This window comes from Lissotriton vulgaris, chromosome 2_2 (assembly GCF_964263255.1).
Source record: "Lissotriton vulgaris chromosome 2_2, aLisVul1.2, whole genome shotgun sequence".
In the NCBI taxonomy this organism is placed as follows: Eukaryota; Metazoa; Chordata; class Amphibia; order Caudata; family Salamandridae; genus Lissotriton; species Lissotriton vulgaris.
In genome coordinates this window covers 151805499-151826002 of record NC_141688.1, presented here as the reverse complement: position 1 = coordinate 151826002, position 20504 = coordinate 151805499, and the positions used below count along the sequence as shown (strand labels likewise).

The 20504-nt window shown below is 44.6% G+C and overlaps 1 protein-coding gene across 2 annotated transcripts in view; it reads right to left on the bottom strand.

Moving 5' to 3' along the window:
- CCDC34 (coiled-coil domain containing 34) overlaps positions 1–20504 on the bottom strand; it is a 324463-nt gene that overhangs the window by 80897 nt on the left and 223062 nt on the right. For both annotated transcript variants that reach the window (XM_086959480.1, XM_086959481.1), the window contains exon 5: positions 8098–8256. In XM_086959480.1, the coding sequence (XP_086815606.1) occupies positions 8098–8256 (159 nt within the window). The remainder of the gene's footprint in view (positions 1–8097; positions 8257–20504) is intronic.

Sequence of the window (20504 nt, the reverse complement as noted above, 5' to 3'; positions counted from 1 at the left end):
TTGCACAAATAATCAGACAGTAGGACGTCCGGGACGTCATGAATGGAGGTCGGTTTGGGGGCAGTCCAGAGGTTCATCGGTCGCCCGAATACAACGTCGTAGGGGGTCAAATGGTGTTTGGTGGGAGTGGAGCGCATCGACAGCAAAGCCAGTGGGAGGGCATCTGGCCACTTAAGTCCGGTGGTGGCCACTATTTTTGACAATTTCAACTTCAATGTGGCGTTATGTCGCTCCACCAGACCAGCGGATTGGGGGTGGAAGACCGCATGAAACCTTTGTTTCACCCCCAACCCTTTTAAGATTAATTGGATAACCTCAGCTATGAAGTGGGGGCCATTGTCGCTCCATAAAATTCGACAAAGGCCATAGCGAGGGAAAAACTCCTTCAGTAGTACTTTGGCAGTAGTCATGGCAGTGTTGTCACGGGTTGGATAGGCCTCTACCCATTTGCTGAAGGCACATACAATGACTAGTACATACTTCAAGCCTTGGCATCTCTCTAGCTGGATGTAATCCATCTGGAGGACCTCAAAGGGGTGATCGGGGATCCCAAACCCTCCCCGGGGTACCACAGTTCCCTTCCCGGGGTTGTGTTGCAAGCAGATAAGGCACTGCTGGACCAGGCGTTTGGCTGAGTCGGGGATTTTGTCGTTGTACCAGACTTTGGAAATGAGTTCGATCATGGGTGCAGATCCTATGTGTGCAGGGGAATGTGCCATAGTCAGTACCGGGATCAGGTATGAGTCTGGCAGCAGCCATCTGTTTGCGTCTTTTGTCCGCCAGCAGCCCTCATCATCCTTCAAACCCACCCGCGCCCACTCGGTCAGTTCGTGAGGGGTGCTGGCCGACTGGTTGTCTCTAATCATTTCCCTAGCGTCAGTCCATTTCTCTGCTTGTGAACTGGTCACATATATGCGTGTCACTGTCTTGTTCTCAGCTGTGGTTCGTGCAGTGATGTCGGCCAGTGCGTTCCCTTGTCCGACTAAGTCTGTCACCTTCTTGTGTGCCTGGCATTTGATCACTGCTAATCGTTTGGGGAGGAGAACTGCTTCAATCAAAGCAGAAACCAGATCTCCGTGAAGGATGGGTGTGCCGTGTGATGTCAGGAATCCCCTTTCCCTCCATAGGAGCCCAAAATGGTGAACCACCCGAAGGCATACTGGCTGTCCGTATATACGTTCGCGGTGGTTCCTGTGGCTATGATGCATGCTCGTGTGAGGGCTATCAGTTCTGCAGCCTGCGCAGATCGCTGTGTGATGGGGGCTGTCTCAACTACTGTTCGGGCTGTCGTTACTGCATAGGCAGCTGAAGTGGTGCCATCTGGGAGTTTGATGCATGAGCCGTCTACCCATAGCTCTCCATCAGGGTCTGCAAAAGCAGTGTCTCGGAGGTCAACTCTACTCCTAGTTTGTTCGTCCGTGAGGGTTACACAGTCGTGTATGCGAGGCACGTCGGGGTCATTTTCAGGCAGGGGCAACAGGGTGGCAGGATTCAAAGTCGTGCATCTCTTTAGTGTGATGTGGGGTGCAAGTAGCGTCAATTCGTACCCTGTCATTCGTGCGCTAGTCAGGTGTTGAGTCTTGGTTTGGTTCAAAAGGGTGTCGACCGCATGGGGTACTAACACAGTGAGGGAGTTTGAAAGTACGATTCCCTCGCTCTGACGGATAGAGACAGCAGCGGCAGCTACTGCTCGAAGGCAGGCAGGCAAAGCTCTGGCTACAGGGTCAAGAGTGGCAGAGAAGTAGGCACAAGGGCGCTGCTTAGGACCGATAGACTGTGTTAGAACGGACAATGCACATCCCTCCCTTTCGTGGATGAAAAGGGAAAAGGGCTTGGAGTAATCCGGTGTCCCCAGGACAGGGGCTGAGCAAAGGGCATCCCGTAGCTCCTTAAAGGATGCTTGACACTCAGGGGTCCAAGGAAGCGGTAAGGGGGTATCTTTGGCCAGCAAGGCAAGTAGGGGTTTTACAATGAGGCTGAAATTTGGTAACCATTGTCTGCAAAAAGAGGTAAGGCCAACTAAAGAGCGGACTTGCTTTTGTGTTTTTGGGATGGGTGTATCTAGGATGGTCTGGATTCGATCGGGCGTAAGTTTCCTCCCTTCTTTGGACAGGAGATGGCCTAGGTATGTCACTTGCGGCTGGCAGAACTGTAGTTTCTTTTTGGAGACTTTGTGGCCATTTTCTGCGAGAAAGTGTAGGAGTTGGATAGCGGCTGTGATTGCAAGTGGGGTGGTGTCAGCCGCCAAAAGGATATCATCGACATATTGGACCAACACCACTCCATCTGGTAGCTGGACGGCGTCCAGCTGTCTTTTGAGGGCCTGGCTGTAAATTCTGGGACTTTCAGTGTACCCCTGGGGGGCTCTACAGAATCGGTACGAGCGGGATTTTAGGGTGAAGCCGAAGAGATAACGGCTGTCTGGGTGGATGGGGATAGAGAAGAACGCATTCTTGAGGTCAATAACAGTGAAGGTGGTGGCAGTGGATGGAATGAGGGTCAAAATGGGGGTGATGTCTGAGACTACGGGGTATTGGGGTACAACCACTTTGTTAATCTCTCGCAGGTCGATGATGAAGCGGTACGCTTTCTCATCTCCCTCGCCTTGCTTTTTAACAATGGGTAGGATAGGGCTGTTGCAGACATTGCTAACCACTTCTTCGACCACTTCTGCATCTACCAGAGACTGAATGATTGCTACCAGTGCCTTCTCGCCCTCGGGCGATATCCGATACTGTGGGAGTTTCGGGAGCATAGTGTCCTGTCTTACAGTTATATGAATGGGGTCAATCATCATTCGTCCCACATCAGAGTCATTCTTGGCCCATAGGTACGGGGGCAGGGTGTCGAGCAAAGACAGATCAGCGTCAGTTATGGAGCACATGTGTCGTGCAGGGCGGGATTTGGGCATGTTTGAGTTGTCGTACAGGATGACTCGGACTCCATCTGGGGAACACCTAATGGTAGCTCGGAAATGCTTCAGTAACTCAATGCCCATAATGGCGTCAGGGGAGTTGGAGGAGAGCAGAAATGTTGTGTCAGTGGTGTTGCTTTCTAGGTCAAAGGTGATAGGCACGGACAGAGGGTTAGTGGAGGGCGTCCCATCGAAACCTATCGATGTAATGTGTGAGCCAGACAAGGGTGCCCTTGGAATCAGTCGTTTCGATAACACACTACGTGTCGCCCCAGTGTCTACCAAAAATGGAGACTCTGTACCCAGGACCTTAGCAGTGACGTAAGGACCTTGCTGGTCAACACAGAGCTCGACTGGATCCCTCCCTTGCCCCTGGCAGTCCTATGCAAAATCGGGGGCATTCTCACCGTCGGATAGTTGATACTGGTTCTGTTGGGGACGGTCAAATGTGTTTGATCTCCCTGGCCTGTCATTGGTGGTGTCGTTTGTGCATCCTCGTCCTTGTCCCCTATTTCTCGGCCCACCCGCTAAGTCCTTGGGGTCCCTATTTCTGTTCATCTCTAATAGAACCGGACACTGGGATTTCCAATGACCGAATCCTTTGCAGAAGGCACATTGGTCCTCGCTAATGTCTCTACGTCCACTGTGGGGTGTTGGGGTGTGGTCTTTGGGAGGCGGATTTCTAGGGGTGGTCGATTGGTAGTTCCCCCTGTGGGGTTCCCGTCCGACCGCTATACCTTGTATCTGGGCTATCATCACCCTTTCTTTCAAATCTTTCTTCTTTCTCTCGGATGCTCTATCACTCTCATTCTTCTGGTGCTCGTAATACTGAGCCATCTGAAGGATAGCTGCGGGTTTGGAGGCCCCCCAACTAGTCTCACTCGTCTGCAGCTTTTGGGAGACCTCTTGTGATAGGCCCTTCACATAATTTTGTACAAACAGGTGTTGTCCGGTTGCGGTGGTCATGTCTTGGCCACTGTAGTCGGAGAACACTGTCTCGAATCGGGAGAAGTATTCCGATACATCTTCCTGGGGTTTCTGACGACAGGCCGTGACTATCGACCAGTCTACCTTTTTCTCTGGGATCAGTGTCTTTAACTTCTGAACTAATTTGTCTGGGAGTTCTAATATGTCTTTTACTGGTTTCTTTCCGGGCTCTCGCTGTCTATCTAGATCATTGAGTTGCTTCCAGGTATGTCCGAACAGATCCGTTGGGTCAGCCTTCCGGATTTGCTTCCACACGTCAGCTGGCAGGCATAACCCGAAAAACAAGTCAATGTCCGCTAAAGTCATTATCGTCGAACCCAAGGCTGTGCCTAATTCGGTATAGAATGCTGTCGGGTTCTTTCTTAAATCAGGCAGAGTTTGTCTAAAGGTTAAGATGTCTTGTCGGTCCCATGGTTGGTAAACCCAATTGTACACAACCCTCCCCTTTGCATCTTCATGGTTAATATCGTCGTTTGTTCCCTGGCCACGTGGCGGAATCCAGTAAGGGGCCGCCTCTCTGATGGGCATCATAGAGTTGGCTACTTCTAATGAGGACTCGGTTGTTTCAGGGACTGTAACCTTGACTTCTGGTTTCTGTTCCGTGAGGTGGCGGAAGACCTCAAGCATTTGCATGAAGAGGTCCGTCGCCTCACGTTCAGTCCCATCTTTAACATCAATCTTTCTATATTGTGTTGTCAGTTTAGCGGGGCCCTTACTCTGATACCTATCCTCATATGCGTTCAGGGTGTGGTAGCTGAATCGTAAAATGAAATGCCGTCTGTGGCTGTCGGCATGCGAATTATACATGTTCATTGTGTATTCTTCGCTCTCCTTCCGCTCGACTAGTGTCTTTGCTATTTTGTCAATCCCATCCCGTTCATCTTTACTCAGTCTGTTTGATCTGACCGGTGGTTGCTCGCTAGCCTCGGGGTCACCTGGTGTTGTTGCTAATGCGCCTGGTGCGGAGGCCGTGAGGGCTGGTGCACTAGCGCTAAGGTCACTCTCGTTCGCACCCAGGGCTTGTAGGTGCTGTTGGCAGGGGGCGTATGGAGGGGGCATGTAGATGATTGGGGGACCTAGCAGTAACTCATCGTTCACCCGTTGTTTGGAGGGCAATTCAGGGTAGAGCGTAGAGGGGGTCCTAACAGGATATTGACCTGTCAGCCCTGATTCTTGGTTTTGTGTAGCTTCTTTTCTTTCTTTTTCTTCGTTGTTCCGTTTCTTTGCGCCACATGCCGATACTATTGAGCATAGTGGGCGTAGTCTTATTTTTCTGGAGCGCTATTTCTAATGTTTTTATTTTATGATCATCAAAGGAACCTATCAGTGGCCACTGACTTTCAGGGTTCTTCTTTGTGTATTTATGCCATAACTTAGTATAAGCTATAGCGACTAGTCCATGCTTAGTGAACATGTCCTTATTAGGGGTGCCCTCCAGCGGAGCTGGATGGTTCATCTCTAATAAGCGGTCCGGGCTAAACAGGCTACCAATCAGTGGGGAGAAGATAGGCATGACGGGTTACAACGGGGACAAAGGTCTGCACTACCTATCTTATCACGGCGTGCAAAGACTAGATAGAATATTTCTATTCTCCGTTGCTTGCAGGCGGTGAATACCTCAAAAAGAACCAATACCGAACACTTAATGTACGGTCAATCAAACAATCAGTGGGGAGAATAAGTAGGTACGACGGGTTAAAAGTTTGCGTTACCTACTTTTTCTCTACCTGCAAAGAGAGACCTTGTTTTTCCCTGTTTGCAGACAGAGAATCTCCAGACAACAATCCACGAACAACAGTTCGGGAAAACAGTGGGGGAGGAAGATAGGCACGACGGGTTACAACGGGGACAAAAGTCTGCGTTACCTATCCTTCACTGCTTGCAAAGAGAGAGCCTGTTGTTTCTCCGTTTGCAGACGGTGAATCTCCAGAAGAATCAACAAAGCGTAATACTAGTATTATCCAAATCAAACAATCATTTCGTAATTTTGTCGCGTTTACACAACCTTACCCGGACCGCATGGACAGTTTCCTGTCTTCCGAATCCAGCGCCCAATCGTCCTCTATTCTTCGTGATGTTCGCGGCACTCCTGATGGTTCCCAGTCAGGACCGTAGATCACTCGAGAGAGAGGTCTGTTCAGAACTAGTGAAGTTCGGATGATCGGCTGTCAGACGAGGGTCTATCGGACAGGAGCTCTCCCGATCGTTGCAGTCGTTCACTCTGTCGTCGGGACCTCTCCCCTGGATCCACGTGTCGCTGATGGGCCCCACGCTTTGGGACGCAAATTGTGGAAAAAGGGTAGGGCTGTTGGCCTGTTTCAAGATTGCCCGGCGTTAACCACCACTATACCACTCTAGTTACCAAACAAAGAGGCAGGCGCTGGAGACTGGAAAGCAGGAAACAGAAGTTTTTATTCCGACGGAGCAGAACACATCAGATCAGACGACAAGGTATCGTCTCGAGGTGCTCTAACAGCCTCTCTGAGGCCTGGCCTCTTATACCCTGGTTTATGGCATGTGACCACTCTTTATTACAATCAAAACATTGTGAAGTAAGGAAAAAGACATCCCCGTAATCCTCGTGTCAATCCCACCCCACATACATCCACAATAGAGGTCCTCAACCTGCTGATAAGAGGAGGGGGCTATCACGCAGCTGAGTGTTCCGCCGATTCTTAGGATGTGTGCGCCTGATCGTATCCCAGGGGGTGGGGAGGCCATGATCAATAGTGGGTCCTTTGAAGAGGAGTGACTCCATACAATAGGGGGCAGTAAACCGTATCTCCCGGCTTAGGCGATGGCCTCGGACCTGTGTGGACAATCGGACTCGGTAGAAGGGGTCATCAAAGGAGAGGTATTCATGCCACGTGGACAATCAGGCGCTGAGGGAGAGTTTACCAACAGAGGGGTATTCATGAAAGGAAAGGAGGTGTTTGGTCAGGCGCGAGCGTGACTCCCAAGGACAGAGTCTTGCAGAAGAAGGAGGTTTATGACTTGCCCATGTGAGGGAGGGGGAGGGGGGGGATCCAGGGTGCGCGGAGGATGCTCGCAGGGTCAGGGGAGCACGCTGGCGATCGATCGAGGACAGGGAGACCATGATGCCTAAAATGGCTGTCGTGCATGTTGTACATGGGTGACAGGCTGGCGCAGACGATGTTTAGACTAAAATTCCACACAGGAAGTATCGGTGTATGGTGCAGCAGAAAGAAGTTTGGGTACATGACAGGCCTATGTCATCTAGGTATCTGGTCTGTGGACTGCACGGTCCAAGAAGGATTTCACCCAACAGCCACGTTAGGCTCTAACAATGCCTCAGTAAAAGACAGATGAAATTTTTAGATGACTAATGCTGTATGATCGCCATCAAAATATTAGATTTAGTCTTCACATAAGCTACCACCATACTGAATGAAGAGACTTATTCTGCAGGAGGGCTTGAGGGGGAGGACATCTCCTTGAATTTTGTAAGTCAAGATGTAATTCAGCGCAAGTGTTGAAAAGTAAATAGAGGTTATCAGCCTCGGACTCAACTTCTTTAACAGGCACAAGAGTATTAAGGTCGGAACCGAAAATTCTTCCATTGAGGCTCATCATCAAAACAGGCCTCAACCTTGTCCTTTAGCACACGATTAATTTGAGCTGACTTTGCGGGTGATGCCGAAAGTGGCTCCAAGAGTGGTATTCAATGCAGATAGTATTGCACTTTGAAGGGCACTGACTTCTTTGGAGGTGCAGACACTGGACCTTGAGAAGGCGTGGAGTTAGGTGATGTCAGAGTCAGAACAGCTGGTGGTACCAAACCCACAGGATGAGACCCTTTGGGTAACGGAGGCATCTTGACTAGATCTAGCATAGTTTAAAAAGAAGGCCTCAACTTGTCTATCTTAGGCAATTTTAAAAGTGTGAGCGGCTTTCACAGAACCAAATATCTACTACTTGAACAACAATCAATTGTGCGACCCCAGTGAAAAAAACACTTTGGCCAAAAGGGAGATTTAGACAAAACAATTTGCCGCTCTGCGACAGGAGACTGGATTTGATATGCTGGTTCCTGAGGGGTTTATTATCTTAATTTCGGCTATTATATGTTAGTAGTTTCAGCTAAATGCTAAGGAGTAATAGTCTGAGAACCTACATTTGCTAACTGTTATTGAGTTGTCAAAGGTAATTCATTGGCTTTTGAATGCCACTCTCACCTTTTCTTTCCTTTTCTTCTCTTTTTCTTCTGCTTGCTTTTTCTTCAGCCATTCATTAAACTTCTCCTTTGCCTTCTCTTCCATGCCTGCTTTATGGCGCTCCTTAGCCTCTTTTTCCTTTTGCTCTTTGCGCATTTTCAATTCCTTTTCCTTTTTCTCCTATGAGTAATACATATTGAGTTATCTACCACACTACAATTAACGAAGGCACACGCCTTTTAATAATGTACACATTAAACCCCACAGTAAAACGGCTTTATTAGCTGAAAGAAGAACGCACAACAAGTATGTTAAAGACACTGCCCTTAGAAATGTATTAGACGGAAAAGACATTTTATCAAGTGGAATAGCGCTCCTCTAATGAGAGCAGTTAGAAAACGTTATAAAAAATGCATTACAAAATACTGATATATTGAATGACTACTGTAAGAAACTTGCCTATCTGGCCCAGTGGTCCACTCCACAGGACAAACACATTGCAATAGGCAAAAAGAAAGGTTATATAATTTCTATATCAAACATTTTGGTGGATGCATTATCTACAATATCTGTTCTTGCTTTGATGGAACCCACTTTTTGGCAAGATTTAGAGTAGAATTACTGACTACACACCAGGGCAATGACGTCCAGCACCCATGATATGTGTTCTGATCTCAAAAACCATGTAGAATTGGTTAATCCTTGATCGGCACAATTAACATACCTGTAAGTCTCTGGTATATGGTACTCCGGATATGCAGGGTCGTTAAGTTAATTTCACCTTTTTGCAACCACTACACTGACAAAGTAAAAACACAAATCTAGACCTGCCACTGCAGCCTAGCATCGCAGTTTAAACATTGCCAATTGTACCTGGCAAAATAAACCCTTTCCCTGGCTTAAACCTTTCTTTTTCGTACTGATAAGTCACCCTGTGTTAGTCCCCTAAGGGTGCATGGTATTTAACATTTTGGAAATATGCTCTAAAGTTTTACAAGTGCTGGCAGTGAAAACTGTCCAAAGTCGTTCACTGTGGCATGGCAGGCTCTCCCATAGAAAAGCATTGGGTTACATTATAACACAATATAATGTATACATTTGGTCTGAGAATAGTTAGGCCCATGAGTCAAGGATCCAAATTAATAGGAATGTAAAATCCTATCAGGCAGTAGAGTCAGATTTTAAATTAATATTTTGGATAAATCACTTTTAAAAGGCTGCCATTTGCCTACCTAAAGCTTCTTGTAGCCTTGTATGCCCTTCTGATATAATACCCAGCTGTCACCTGGCAGCCTGCTGGGAAGAATGAATTGCTCTCAGGAAAGCGAACAAGAGGGCCTTGACCTGGATGTGGTGTGACCTCCTCATAATAGGATGGCCTGGGGATGTGGACACCAAATATACAAGCTTCAAAACGGCAGTCTGTAAGGTACCCTCTTCCTCAATGAGAAGTCGGTCAAGTTATATATATTTGATTGTATGTTTATTGGCAAATACTTTGCGAGGGAGCTATGAACAAAGCTCTGCCCCCTCCGTGCACCAACGCTCGGCCCAACATTCTATGAAATCATTTCCCGACATCTCTGCATTCTACAGCACGTAGGATTCAACACATCTCCCTCCTTAAAAAACAATTGGACAGGGACAACCACGCACAAATTCTCTAGTCATTATTATATAACAGAATTTAAACATATTTAAAAGTTGAGCGCATCGAACAGGAATGCAAATGTCAGTACATCACATAATCTTTGTCCCTCTTGGGCGCTTTTAAAGACCTTCTTTGACTCAGACAGGAGACCGTCTGCAACCCTTCTCGAATTCTGGGCGGGGACATTGGCAACATATTCTGCCATCTTAATAACCTTCTTTAGATTCCACAAATTTCCATCACTCAGCCACACATGCATGGACTCACCTTTTTTAGCTACAAAGGATCAGAGAACTTCAATATCTTCCTCCTCTTATGTCCACTTCGCACCGTGTCCAATATCCAACTCCTATCCCCATAGCACCTGCACTTCCAGCGCCACCACTTCCATTACTCAAACTTTGCCTCTGCACTCCTTTTTAAAATAACACCCTCGGTTTCCAACCCCTCATCAACTCACATGGCCTTACCAATGTTTACAACTTCTTTCCAAGAACCACCTTGACAGAGCCAACTGTAATCCTTCGGGTAAATGTGCACTAAAGCCAATTTGTCAAAAAATCTCACATGGCCCGTGACACAAAGGGTACATCACTGTCCATCACTAATAAATCTGGACGCCTTCCCTATTCCATATTTCTTACAGGAAACTGAGCACCTCTCAATTGATGACCAAACTGGTAAATTTAACCCCAGGACACCTAGAATTATAATCATTTGCTACTATAACACATAACAAACAAACTCAAAACACTGTACGGTCACAAAATATTCTAGCCAATTTTCTTCCACGTAGCTCCAAACTTGTCAGTAGACACTGGCAGATATTTCACTGTCTTGTGTGACTTGTCACTCCATGGACAAGACGTATAGTTTCTAATACTACACTCCACATCATGATCCATACCAGGCTAACCATATTCAGCCGTTAGTTTACGCTTGGTCGCACTCAAACCCACATGACCTTCATGTGCCAAGTTCAGAATATGTTCTCTCAAAATTTCAGGAGTCACTAACTTCTCACCTCTTCATAACATGTCCTTAATCACTCAGCTTTCGTCACTAATCCTATGATAGTTCTCTTCATTATCTGACTCTTCACCCTTTTTAGGCCATCCTCCTGATGTAAAAGTTACTTACCTTCGGTAACGTAATATCTGGTAAAGACGCAGCCTAGCCGCAGATTCATTAACTTTGGAATCACCAGGTGGCAGTCTGGAACCGGAAATCTTTCAGCAGTAACTCTGTGCGCCGGGGGACGGCGTTGTACAGCTCCGTGATGACGTCAACTATGGTCATGACATCAGTGGAGTCATATAAGGCCCCCTCCGTCTTGCGCATGTCAGGCTCTTCAGTGAAACTTTCCATGCCAGAACGCAGAGCCACTATAAGCTGGTTGTGGAAATAGTGTGCCAAAAGTTCAAAAATCTTTGAAACATTGATAAAGAAGGAACATCAAATGGTATGTCAATTCCAGACATGGATTTTACAGAAAACCCCAAAAGAAGCAACGTAGCACAGGGCTACATGAAACCCTGCGCCTGGTGAACTACCCTCATATAAGGGAAGAAAACCTTACACTCTATAAACCTTTTATCAATGGCAATGAATGGCATGGTAATAGCAAAACAAAACCTAAAAAAAAAACACCAAGCTGTTTGTTGAATCACACCATTAAGTTACCTATTGATAGTGCCAATACAAGGTATGATGATACCAAACAAAGACTTTCAAAGAAAGAACAAATAAATCAGTACTTCTCACTGGTGTCTAATCCAGTGTGAAAGATAAAAAATAAACACTCTACCGGCCACACACATTTGGAAAGGGATGGTATGGCAACATATTAGCAAAACCTGTGTGGCCAGGCCAAGTGGTCTGTTTAATTCCAACATAAGGTGAGATAGTTATCACAGGTATATAAAACCAATACTGAAACAGGGTATAACCCTTACCTCATAGGTCACTCTCAGAGTGATGGGCAGGGAGTTAATAAATCAGCGGCCAGACTGTATCTCTATTATGTTACCGAAGGTAAGTAACTTTTACATCTGATAGAGACATCTGACCGCAGATTCCTTCACTTTTGAATTAAATACCACAGCCATATCTTTGGATGAGGGTCTGCAAAATAATCCAGGAAAAAGTTCTCAAAGAGAGCCATTTGGTCATCACGAACAACAGACCAAATGTACGTAGAAATAGCAGAACATGAGCTTACCTCGTGATAGAATCCATGATCACTGTCACAGAACATATAAATAAAAAAACAACCTTAAAGGCCCCAAGAAATCTGCCCTTGAAGGAAAAAGGGGGAAAACCCCTAAAAAAAATTGTCAGTTATCAGGCATTCTCCCCTACCCCCAAAGGGGAAAGACAACTCAATGAGCAAAACAGCGGATTGCAAGAGAAAAGTCATGCAATACGCATTCTTCAAAACAATAAAGAGATGTCAGAGAAAGAACTGTCCTGATACAATCCAAAGAAGGACTCTCAGAACTGATTCCATTATATCAAAATGAATGAAAATTAAAAGAAAGATGAACAATAATACCTCCAAGGTATACAGAATTTTGTTTGAATGAAATGACCACTCAAAGGTTACATAATCCACTATAAAGAAACTAAAATGACACCAAATAGATTTAACTTCAATATAGATATTCATCAATTATACCAGTTGTATATAATTTTGCCACAAAATGTATTATATGGAAATATACATAATAAATATAAAATTGTGTCACAGTAGACTCCGAGTGGCCCAACAACTCACAGAAATTCGCTGGCCAGTATTTACGGCTGGACCGCAAGTATCTACAAAGCTTGCCCCCGCATAACCTTCAGTGTCTTTTTTTTTTAACCATTTTTATTAATATCACAAGAGACAGAGTAAAATAAATACTTTTACAATTCATAACATGATTATACCAAAAAAAAATATATATATACATAAGCATAAAGAGAAACCAAACAGATATAAACACAGAGGTAAGAAAATAAACAATAACAGATCTGCGTTTGAATGAGCCTTAATTTAGTATCTGAGGCCAAATACATAAGAAGTTACTCTCCCCCGAATAGGATGTCCCATACTCTCTCTTTTTTCCTCAAAGGGTTAGGGCCCCTTAGTCTTGCTAGTGCTATCTCCATAGTGTGTATTTCATTTACCAGAGCCCACCACTCCATAACGTGCGGTGGATCTGGAGATATCCATGCCCTAGCTATAGTTAATCTTGCGCAAGCATATAGAATAGAGTTCAAATCTTTATTTGGGCTATTTGTTTCCTGCAGATCTAATAAAATCAAATGAGCTGAAAGGGGTGGTGATATAATATGTTTTCTATCTAATATTTCTACGACACCCTTCCAGAATTCTGATAACGCCAGACATGAGAAAAGCATATGGACAATATCAGCAGCTTCTAATTTACATTTGGGACAGCTGGTACGTTCATTTGAGCGATTATCTAGTACCCAACTTGAGATTCTTTGAGGAGTGTAGTATAGTTGGCAAATAGTTCTGTAAGACTGCAATCTCATACTAGAAGACTGTACTACAAGGTTGAGTTGAGTAAAGGAAGTAGATATCTGCTTGGGAGTTATACTTAATCCTAGCCGATCGGACCATTTGGATGCTAGCTTAACACAATCATCTCCCTTTGCCAGGTTCAAAAGAAAATAGCTTTTACTGATAAGTGACTTAGTCCGATCTGAATATAAGCATTGTAGAATATCCGAGTGTCAGACTCCTTTAATGTTCATTCTCCGAACTAGAAAGTCTTGAATTTGCATGTATTTAAAATTCATCCTATCGTTCAAATTATATATTCATTTAAGTGATGAAAACCCTAATAAACCATCAGGTCCGTAAAGATCTCCCAAAGTTTTACTGCCATGGCTGGACTAAGCTGCCCCTTCCCCGTCTGAAAATATTTCAGGAAGTCCTGGGTTTCCCCATAGCCTTAGTTCAGCATTATAAAAAGGCGTTTTATCCAGAATCATAATTTGCTTCCAAATTTGTACGATATGCTTAGCAGTCTTAAACTTGACTCGTTTGAAGTAATTTGGGTCATTTGTTCGGGCCAAAAATTGTTTACTATCGCGCCCTAACATAAATTAATGAAAAAAAGGAGTTATAATTTCTCAGTAGGCTAACTATCCGATGAAAAAAAAGAGGCAAAAATATATAATCTAAAGTCGGGGAGCGTTAATCCCCCTTTTTCAATTGGGAGCTTTAGCAAATTTATTGCTCTCCGAGCCTTTTTATAGGCCCAAATATAGCTGCTACAGACTCCATTGAGTTTTTAAAAAGAAAAGGTTATTGGGGCGTAATGGAATCGATCTAAATAAATAGAGAAATTTGGGTGTTATTTTCATCTTTATTAAATTTGTACGTCCAACCAGACTTAATGGTATCTTGTGCCAATTTTTTTAAGCCTTAGCCACTTCTTTCAAAAGTGAGTCATAGTTAAGGGCTATTATTTCTTCGATCTTTGCGGATATTTTAACACCTAGATACACTGCATTGGAGCAAAGACCAGGTACCAGCCCTGGTGGATTATAGTTGGTAATAACCTGAGTTTTATTTATATTTAATTTGTATCCAGATACATTTCCAAATTGTTTTGCCTCTTCTATTACGGCAGGTATAGCTTTAAGTACATCAGTAGTAAAGATAGCGACATCGTCCGCGTATGCGGTAATTTTTAAGCTATTACCCATGTGCTGGAATGGACTCATATCATCCTGTGCTAATAGTACATTAAGAAATGGTTCCAATGATAATGCGAACAGCAGGGGTGAGAGAGGACACCCCTGCCGTGTTCCTCTTCCTATTGGGAAACTGAGAGAGCTCTTTCCTGCATAACTAATCCTTGCCATTGGTTGATGATATAGCGACCAAATCCATCCAAGGTATCTACCCCCGATGCCAAAGGCCTCCAGAACAGGCCACAGAAAATACCACCCCTCTCGATCAAAAGCTTTTTCAGCGTCTAACATGATCATTCCGAGTGAGGTGGGATTAATTGATGCTACATCAAAAGCCGTGATGGCCATGTTAATATGGGCGGTAGTATCACGTCCTGTGACAAATCCATGTTGTTGAGCATTGACCAGTTCGGGCATGAGGGGTGCGAGTCGATTTGCCAGTATTTTAGCAAAAGCCTTGGCGTCTGCGTTTATCAAAGATATCGGTCTATACGACCCGCACTCATCTGCAGGTTTTTTTTTTTTTTAAAAGAATACTATCTTAGCTGTTCTCCAAGAAGGGAAAGCCCTCCCAGTATCGCCAATTAAATCTACAACCATTTTGAATAAAGGGAGTAATTCCTGTAAGCATGTTTTATATAGCTCCATAGGGAGCAAATCTACTCCAGCTGCCTTGCCCGAGGGGAGAGATAAAAATGCAGTCTTAATCTCATCAAATGAAATCTCTGAGCTTAGCAGGCTAACAGCTTCCTTGTCTTGTTGTACCTTCATATGAGTGTGGAGATATAGTAGTATATCATCCTTGGTAGTAAGAGTTTCTGGAGTATATAATTTACAATAATAGTTAACAAACTGTTCTAGTATCTGATCTGGTTTGTTATAAGTGACCATGTCGCTGCCTTTAATTGTATTAATGTTAGTCTTGGCTTTCTTATCTGCTACTTTATAGGCAAGGACCTTTCCAATTCTGTCTCCACTCTCGTACTGTGTCAGATGATATTTATGAAGTTTAAAACTGCTTTTCTCCCTCAAAGTCTTCTTAGTATCTGATTGTAGTTTCACCAAATCCATTCTTAGCTTGTCAGTATTAAGTTTCCCATCCATCAAGGCTGTTGCCAATTTCTGCTCAAGAGCTAAAATATTAGAAGTCATAAGTTTCATTTCATTCCTAGCTGCCGCATTCTTTTTAAATACATATTGTTGGGCGAAGCCCCTTATACTTGCTTTGCAAGTATCCCAAACAGTTATTATTGTGGCTGAGTTTAAATTAATGTCTATGAATTCCCTTATATGTTCTCTAAGTTGTAGGATAAATTTTTGGTCAGACATCAATGATCTAGGAAATGTAAATTGTCGCGCCTCTCGTTTTGTATTTTAAATATTACATTCCAGGAGTTTAGGGTTATGATCAGATGTTATCCTAGGGCAAAGTTCTATCTTACATCCTTCCATAATTCTATCCGTGGCCCATACTAAATCAATTCGGGAACAGAGTCTATGAGGTGCTGAGTAATAAGTGAACCCTGAGATATTAGGGTGTATAGATCGCCATACATCCTTCAGGTTATGTAATCGGCTTACTTCCAGTATCGCAGCCCTAACTTTACGCATGCGTGGAGATGTACCTTGCCTTGTAGAATCAGCCGCATAGCTCATAACACAATTAAAATCCCCCATAATCAGTAATTCCCCCTCCCAATCTAATAATTCGATATTTAACAAATCATACATTATTGGTTCGTCAAGGTTAGGCCCATATACCACACAGAATACATATATTTGATGTTCAAGTTTCACTTGAGCAATTACCCATCTGCCTCTAGGATCCACAGCAGTTTTAACAACTTCTATCGTGAAATGCTTCTGCTTCAATAATGCAACCCCTCTGATTGAGGCACCCAATGTAGAACAAACAATAAAATCGTATCCCATCTTGCCCAGTAGTTTTCTATCTTTAAACCCGATGTGAGTCTCAGATATCATTGCTAAGTTTGGTTTATACATATTGAGTTCCTCCTGCACTAATCTTCTTTTTTGCCTACTATTGAGACCGGCGACGTTCCAAGCCAAACATCTAATCGAAATCATGTTGAGACCGTAAATGAATGCACTTCCTCTGTTTTTTTTTTTTTTAGATATTTCAAAAAACTAATATTACTTTTTTTCTCCCTCAATCTTTTCTGCCTCTTGTGATAAATGTTTTCCCCTTACAATTAGTATTATCCAGTTCTCCGTCCCAGTGATGCGATTTTTACCCTGAGTTTCCCAACCTCCCCAACCCCTACCTTGCAGCTCTCTGGCCCACCCACACCCATTTCTACGCCTACATATAGGTCCCCCCATTAGACCAGCTGCCGCTATAGTGGCAGCATAAGGCGAAGTCATGGCCCCAAAAGTCCGGCCGTGCAATGCTACAAACTCATAACAATGTATTAAATCTTGCAGAATCTTGTATCAAAATATAGAAAGAGAAAAGAAGAACATATAGATTTAACTGCAAGTAAAACTAGAAAATTTCCAAGACCCAATCCCATCCCCACATATTCTGCACACAGAGTGCTAGATCATTATTCATAAACTAATACATATAATATACTTGGAGAGGTCCAAGATGGCGGATTGACACCGTCAGAGCGGAGAACGGCTGCTTAGGGTCCTGAGGTAATAGAAATTTTCAGGTAGCCAATGTGTCCCCCACTCGCACCCTATCCATGCACCCATGTTCCTTGTATGTCGTGTAACTTCTGTTCCGTGCATGCCACAAAGACGCATATGCGTTTGCGTCCAACCTTAACATGCCAGCTATCCAGTCCTACATGAAAATCCCGTTAATTAGGCTTCTAGGCCTATGGTGCCAACGTCTTTATATGGTGCACTTTTTTCTCGCACACGTTTTTCTCCATGTTTCCCGGCTCACTCGAGCTAGGCCCTTAATTGAGACTCCGAGTCTTCCCTGTCTCTGAAAGCTGTAATTTAGGTATGCATCCCTGACCCCTGCCTTACTTCCTGCCAGCGAAGCGGTGCCCGGCTCGGCCTGGACTGCCTGCCAACTTAGTATTTTTGCCTACAAGTTATCTGCTCAGCCTCCTAGAAAACACATTCCAGTCTAGTGAAATAGGTAAACATATTCCCGGCTGCAGAGCAAAGGGCCCGGCCTTCCTGTCCTCCTTACAAGTGATTTACTGAACCCGTTACCATGGTAGGCCCATGGCTCCGCGCATTGCACTAAGATACGTATGCACGTACTAGCATTCAGTATTGAACGGCCTCTGCCCTAGAGACCTTTTACTTCAGACACTACATCCTCCAAACATGAGATACCAGATATGCTATATGTACAGGTTGCTCTGACATCCCAGACACCAGTCTCCTCCACTAGTGCTAAAGTCAAAGCCCCCAGTTCTCCCCAGTTACACGTCATGCTCAGTTGCGCGCGCATCTCGGTAGTAGGTTTCTGCTGATCCTGCAAACTTTCTCCAAGCATCCACCCACTTGTGACGTTTCTTGTGACGTTTCTCTGACGTGACACGTGTACGCCTACGTGTACGCCTTCTTACACGCCTCCTGTTACGCACATGTGTTCTTATCTCTCTCTTTTCACCTGTTACGCCTACTGTATTCATTTCAATTATACTGTTTTACTATATATAATGTGTGATGTTAATAAAACGTTGAATGTCCCTTCCTGAACCTTAGTGGTGATGGAACATGATATCCGATCCTCGAGGATCATTAATTAAAGCCCGTACGACTCAGATCCCACGGACTCTGCCTCTCATTTGATTGAGCTTCCTTATTGATATTTAATTGTATGGAAAAATAGTACGGTAATTTTATTTACCACATAATCCTGCGCCCAAATAGGAACCCCCCCCTTCCCCACTCGCCGGCGATGTTACGCAGGCCTTGACCCCTTCTACAGCTGCGACGGAATCCGTGCACGCCTGCGGGTTTTCCTGCTATCTCCCTCGAGCCTACAGAGGAGACGGAGGCTGCGGTCCGGCATCCAGACGAGGCGGTGAGGAATGCGGAGGATCCCGACCAGAGCCCAAGCCGAGAGAGCAAGGTCCGAGGTATCCGGAGGCCCACCTGTTCCGAGGTGCATGCGTGGTAGCAGCAATAGCCAGACGCCGTAGCAGTCCAGTCCAGTCCAGTTTCAGAGGCCTTCAGCTTTTGCTTCCCGGTGAGTACCGTTGTTGGGAACGCATCTAGACGGGTTCATTAATTTGTGCCCTGTCAAGACAGGTCTGGGTACACAGACCTGGTCCAGACGTGTTCACTTAGGTGAATACGGTCCGACGTGTCTCTTTATGGGACCGGTATTGTCTGTACTGTTTTAGCAGTGCATCTAGTAAACCAGTATTCTAGTATTGTTTATCGAGATTTTCAGAATTCGTGTTTTCTATGCGCCAGGTAATTATCGGTCTGTAATGTTAAATGTGTTTAATGTCGTGGTATGAATGATTGTTTGCTATTCATTACTGTGTTTATTGTGTTCACGTCCGAATCACTTCAAACATGCCACTGTTCTCGAAATTACGTCAGATAGGAACTAGGAAAGGGATACTCGAGGAAGCAGTTCCCGTCCCGCCTAGGGACACTCCTGGGTATTTTATGTACCATAAGCATGGCTTAGATGCCATACTGTATCTGGATTTATGGGTGGATTACACCAAAGACCTGGAAGAGAAGTTTAGATGGCCTGCCTCAGGGACATGGGATGCTGAATGCATCATGCGAGTAGAAGAAGCATTATGGAAAAAGAAAGCCAGACAATCCCAGAAAGATGCCATAGAATTGTGGCGTAAAGAAGCGCATAGGAGAACAGAGAAAGCAATCAGAAAGGCAGAGAGAAGTAGAGAAGAATCCGAGAAAGCCAAAGAAAGAGAGTTACTAGAAGAAGGAGAACGAGTCAGAATAGAACAACATGACCGACAACGAAATGCCCTTATTACAGGCATGTATCCTGTTCTTGCCGAGGGCCTGCCTAAGGCGACCCCGGAAGTACCCCGTAACTTGCCACCACCATTGGTTCCGACTAAACTCCGTCACAAACAGACCGCAGCGGACATTTTCCTTTCGTCCTATTTAGATGATGTAGCTCCAGCATATACCAATGTACGTGTACCGCCTGTTAATAATGTACAGCAGCCTATTCAGCCTAATCAGCCTGTTCGAAATGCGTCACCTACACTTCCTCAAGATTCGATTCCCCCACCCGTTGTCACTTTCCAACCTACCCCAACTATTCCTGTCACAACTATTCCTGTCACTACTACTACTGTCCCTCCTGCTATCGGTCCTACCAATCCTTTTGCTATAGATACAACCCAGAGTCAGCCTACATTACCTGCACCTACTTTTCAAATTATGACACCAGCAGTATCAACACATCTAGTTGATAGTTCCGCTTCCGCTTCAGGAGGCGCTGTAGGGGGTCAACCTGTCACCCCGCCTCAAGTTAGAAGAATGACATACAGAGAAGCAGCATTACAACGTACACCGAAAGCTTCGACTTTCGCATCCCTTAGACGGTACATTACAGATTGCAGATATGACCCAGTACCAGGTGAAGGCGAAATGTTGTTAATTTCGTTACGTTTACGTCGTGTTGCGAATTATTTGATGCTCTTACCAGAAATGACTAACCATCTAGACAATATATATCATTTTATTAGAACAGGGGAGAGACCAGAATGCATTCGCGAGGCCATGGCACATCACAAGGTTGAGACACAAAGAATGATCTTACGGTTTATGATAAATTGTTTGATAAGGGAACGAGATCGGCCAGGTACTAGCAAAGAAGAGATGGACGTACTGATGAATTGGAGTAATAATATAGCAGATTGTAAACATGATAAACAAAATTGCGTAGAAACCATGTACAGGAAGATCCGTAAAGAAATTGTAATAATACACAAAAATGAAAAGGCGGCTAATGCGGCCAAGACAGAGAAGAGCGAAGCCTCAGAGGAGGAAGATGTAGATGATACAGTAGAAGACCCAGATAGAATAGCGTACGTAGGAAGAGTGAAACTTCCTAAACAGTATTCCTTCGACA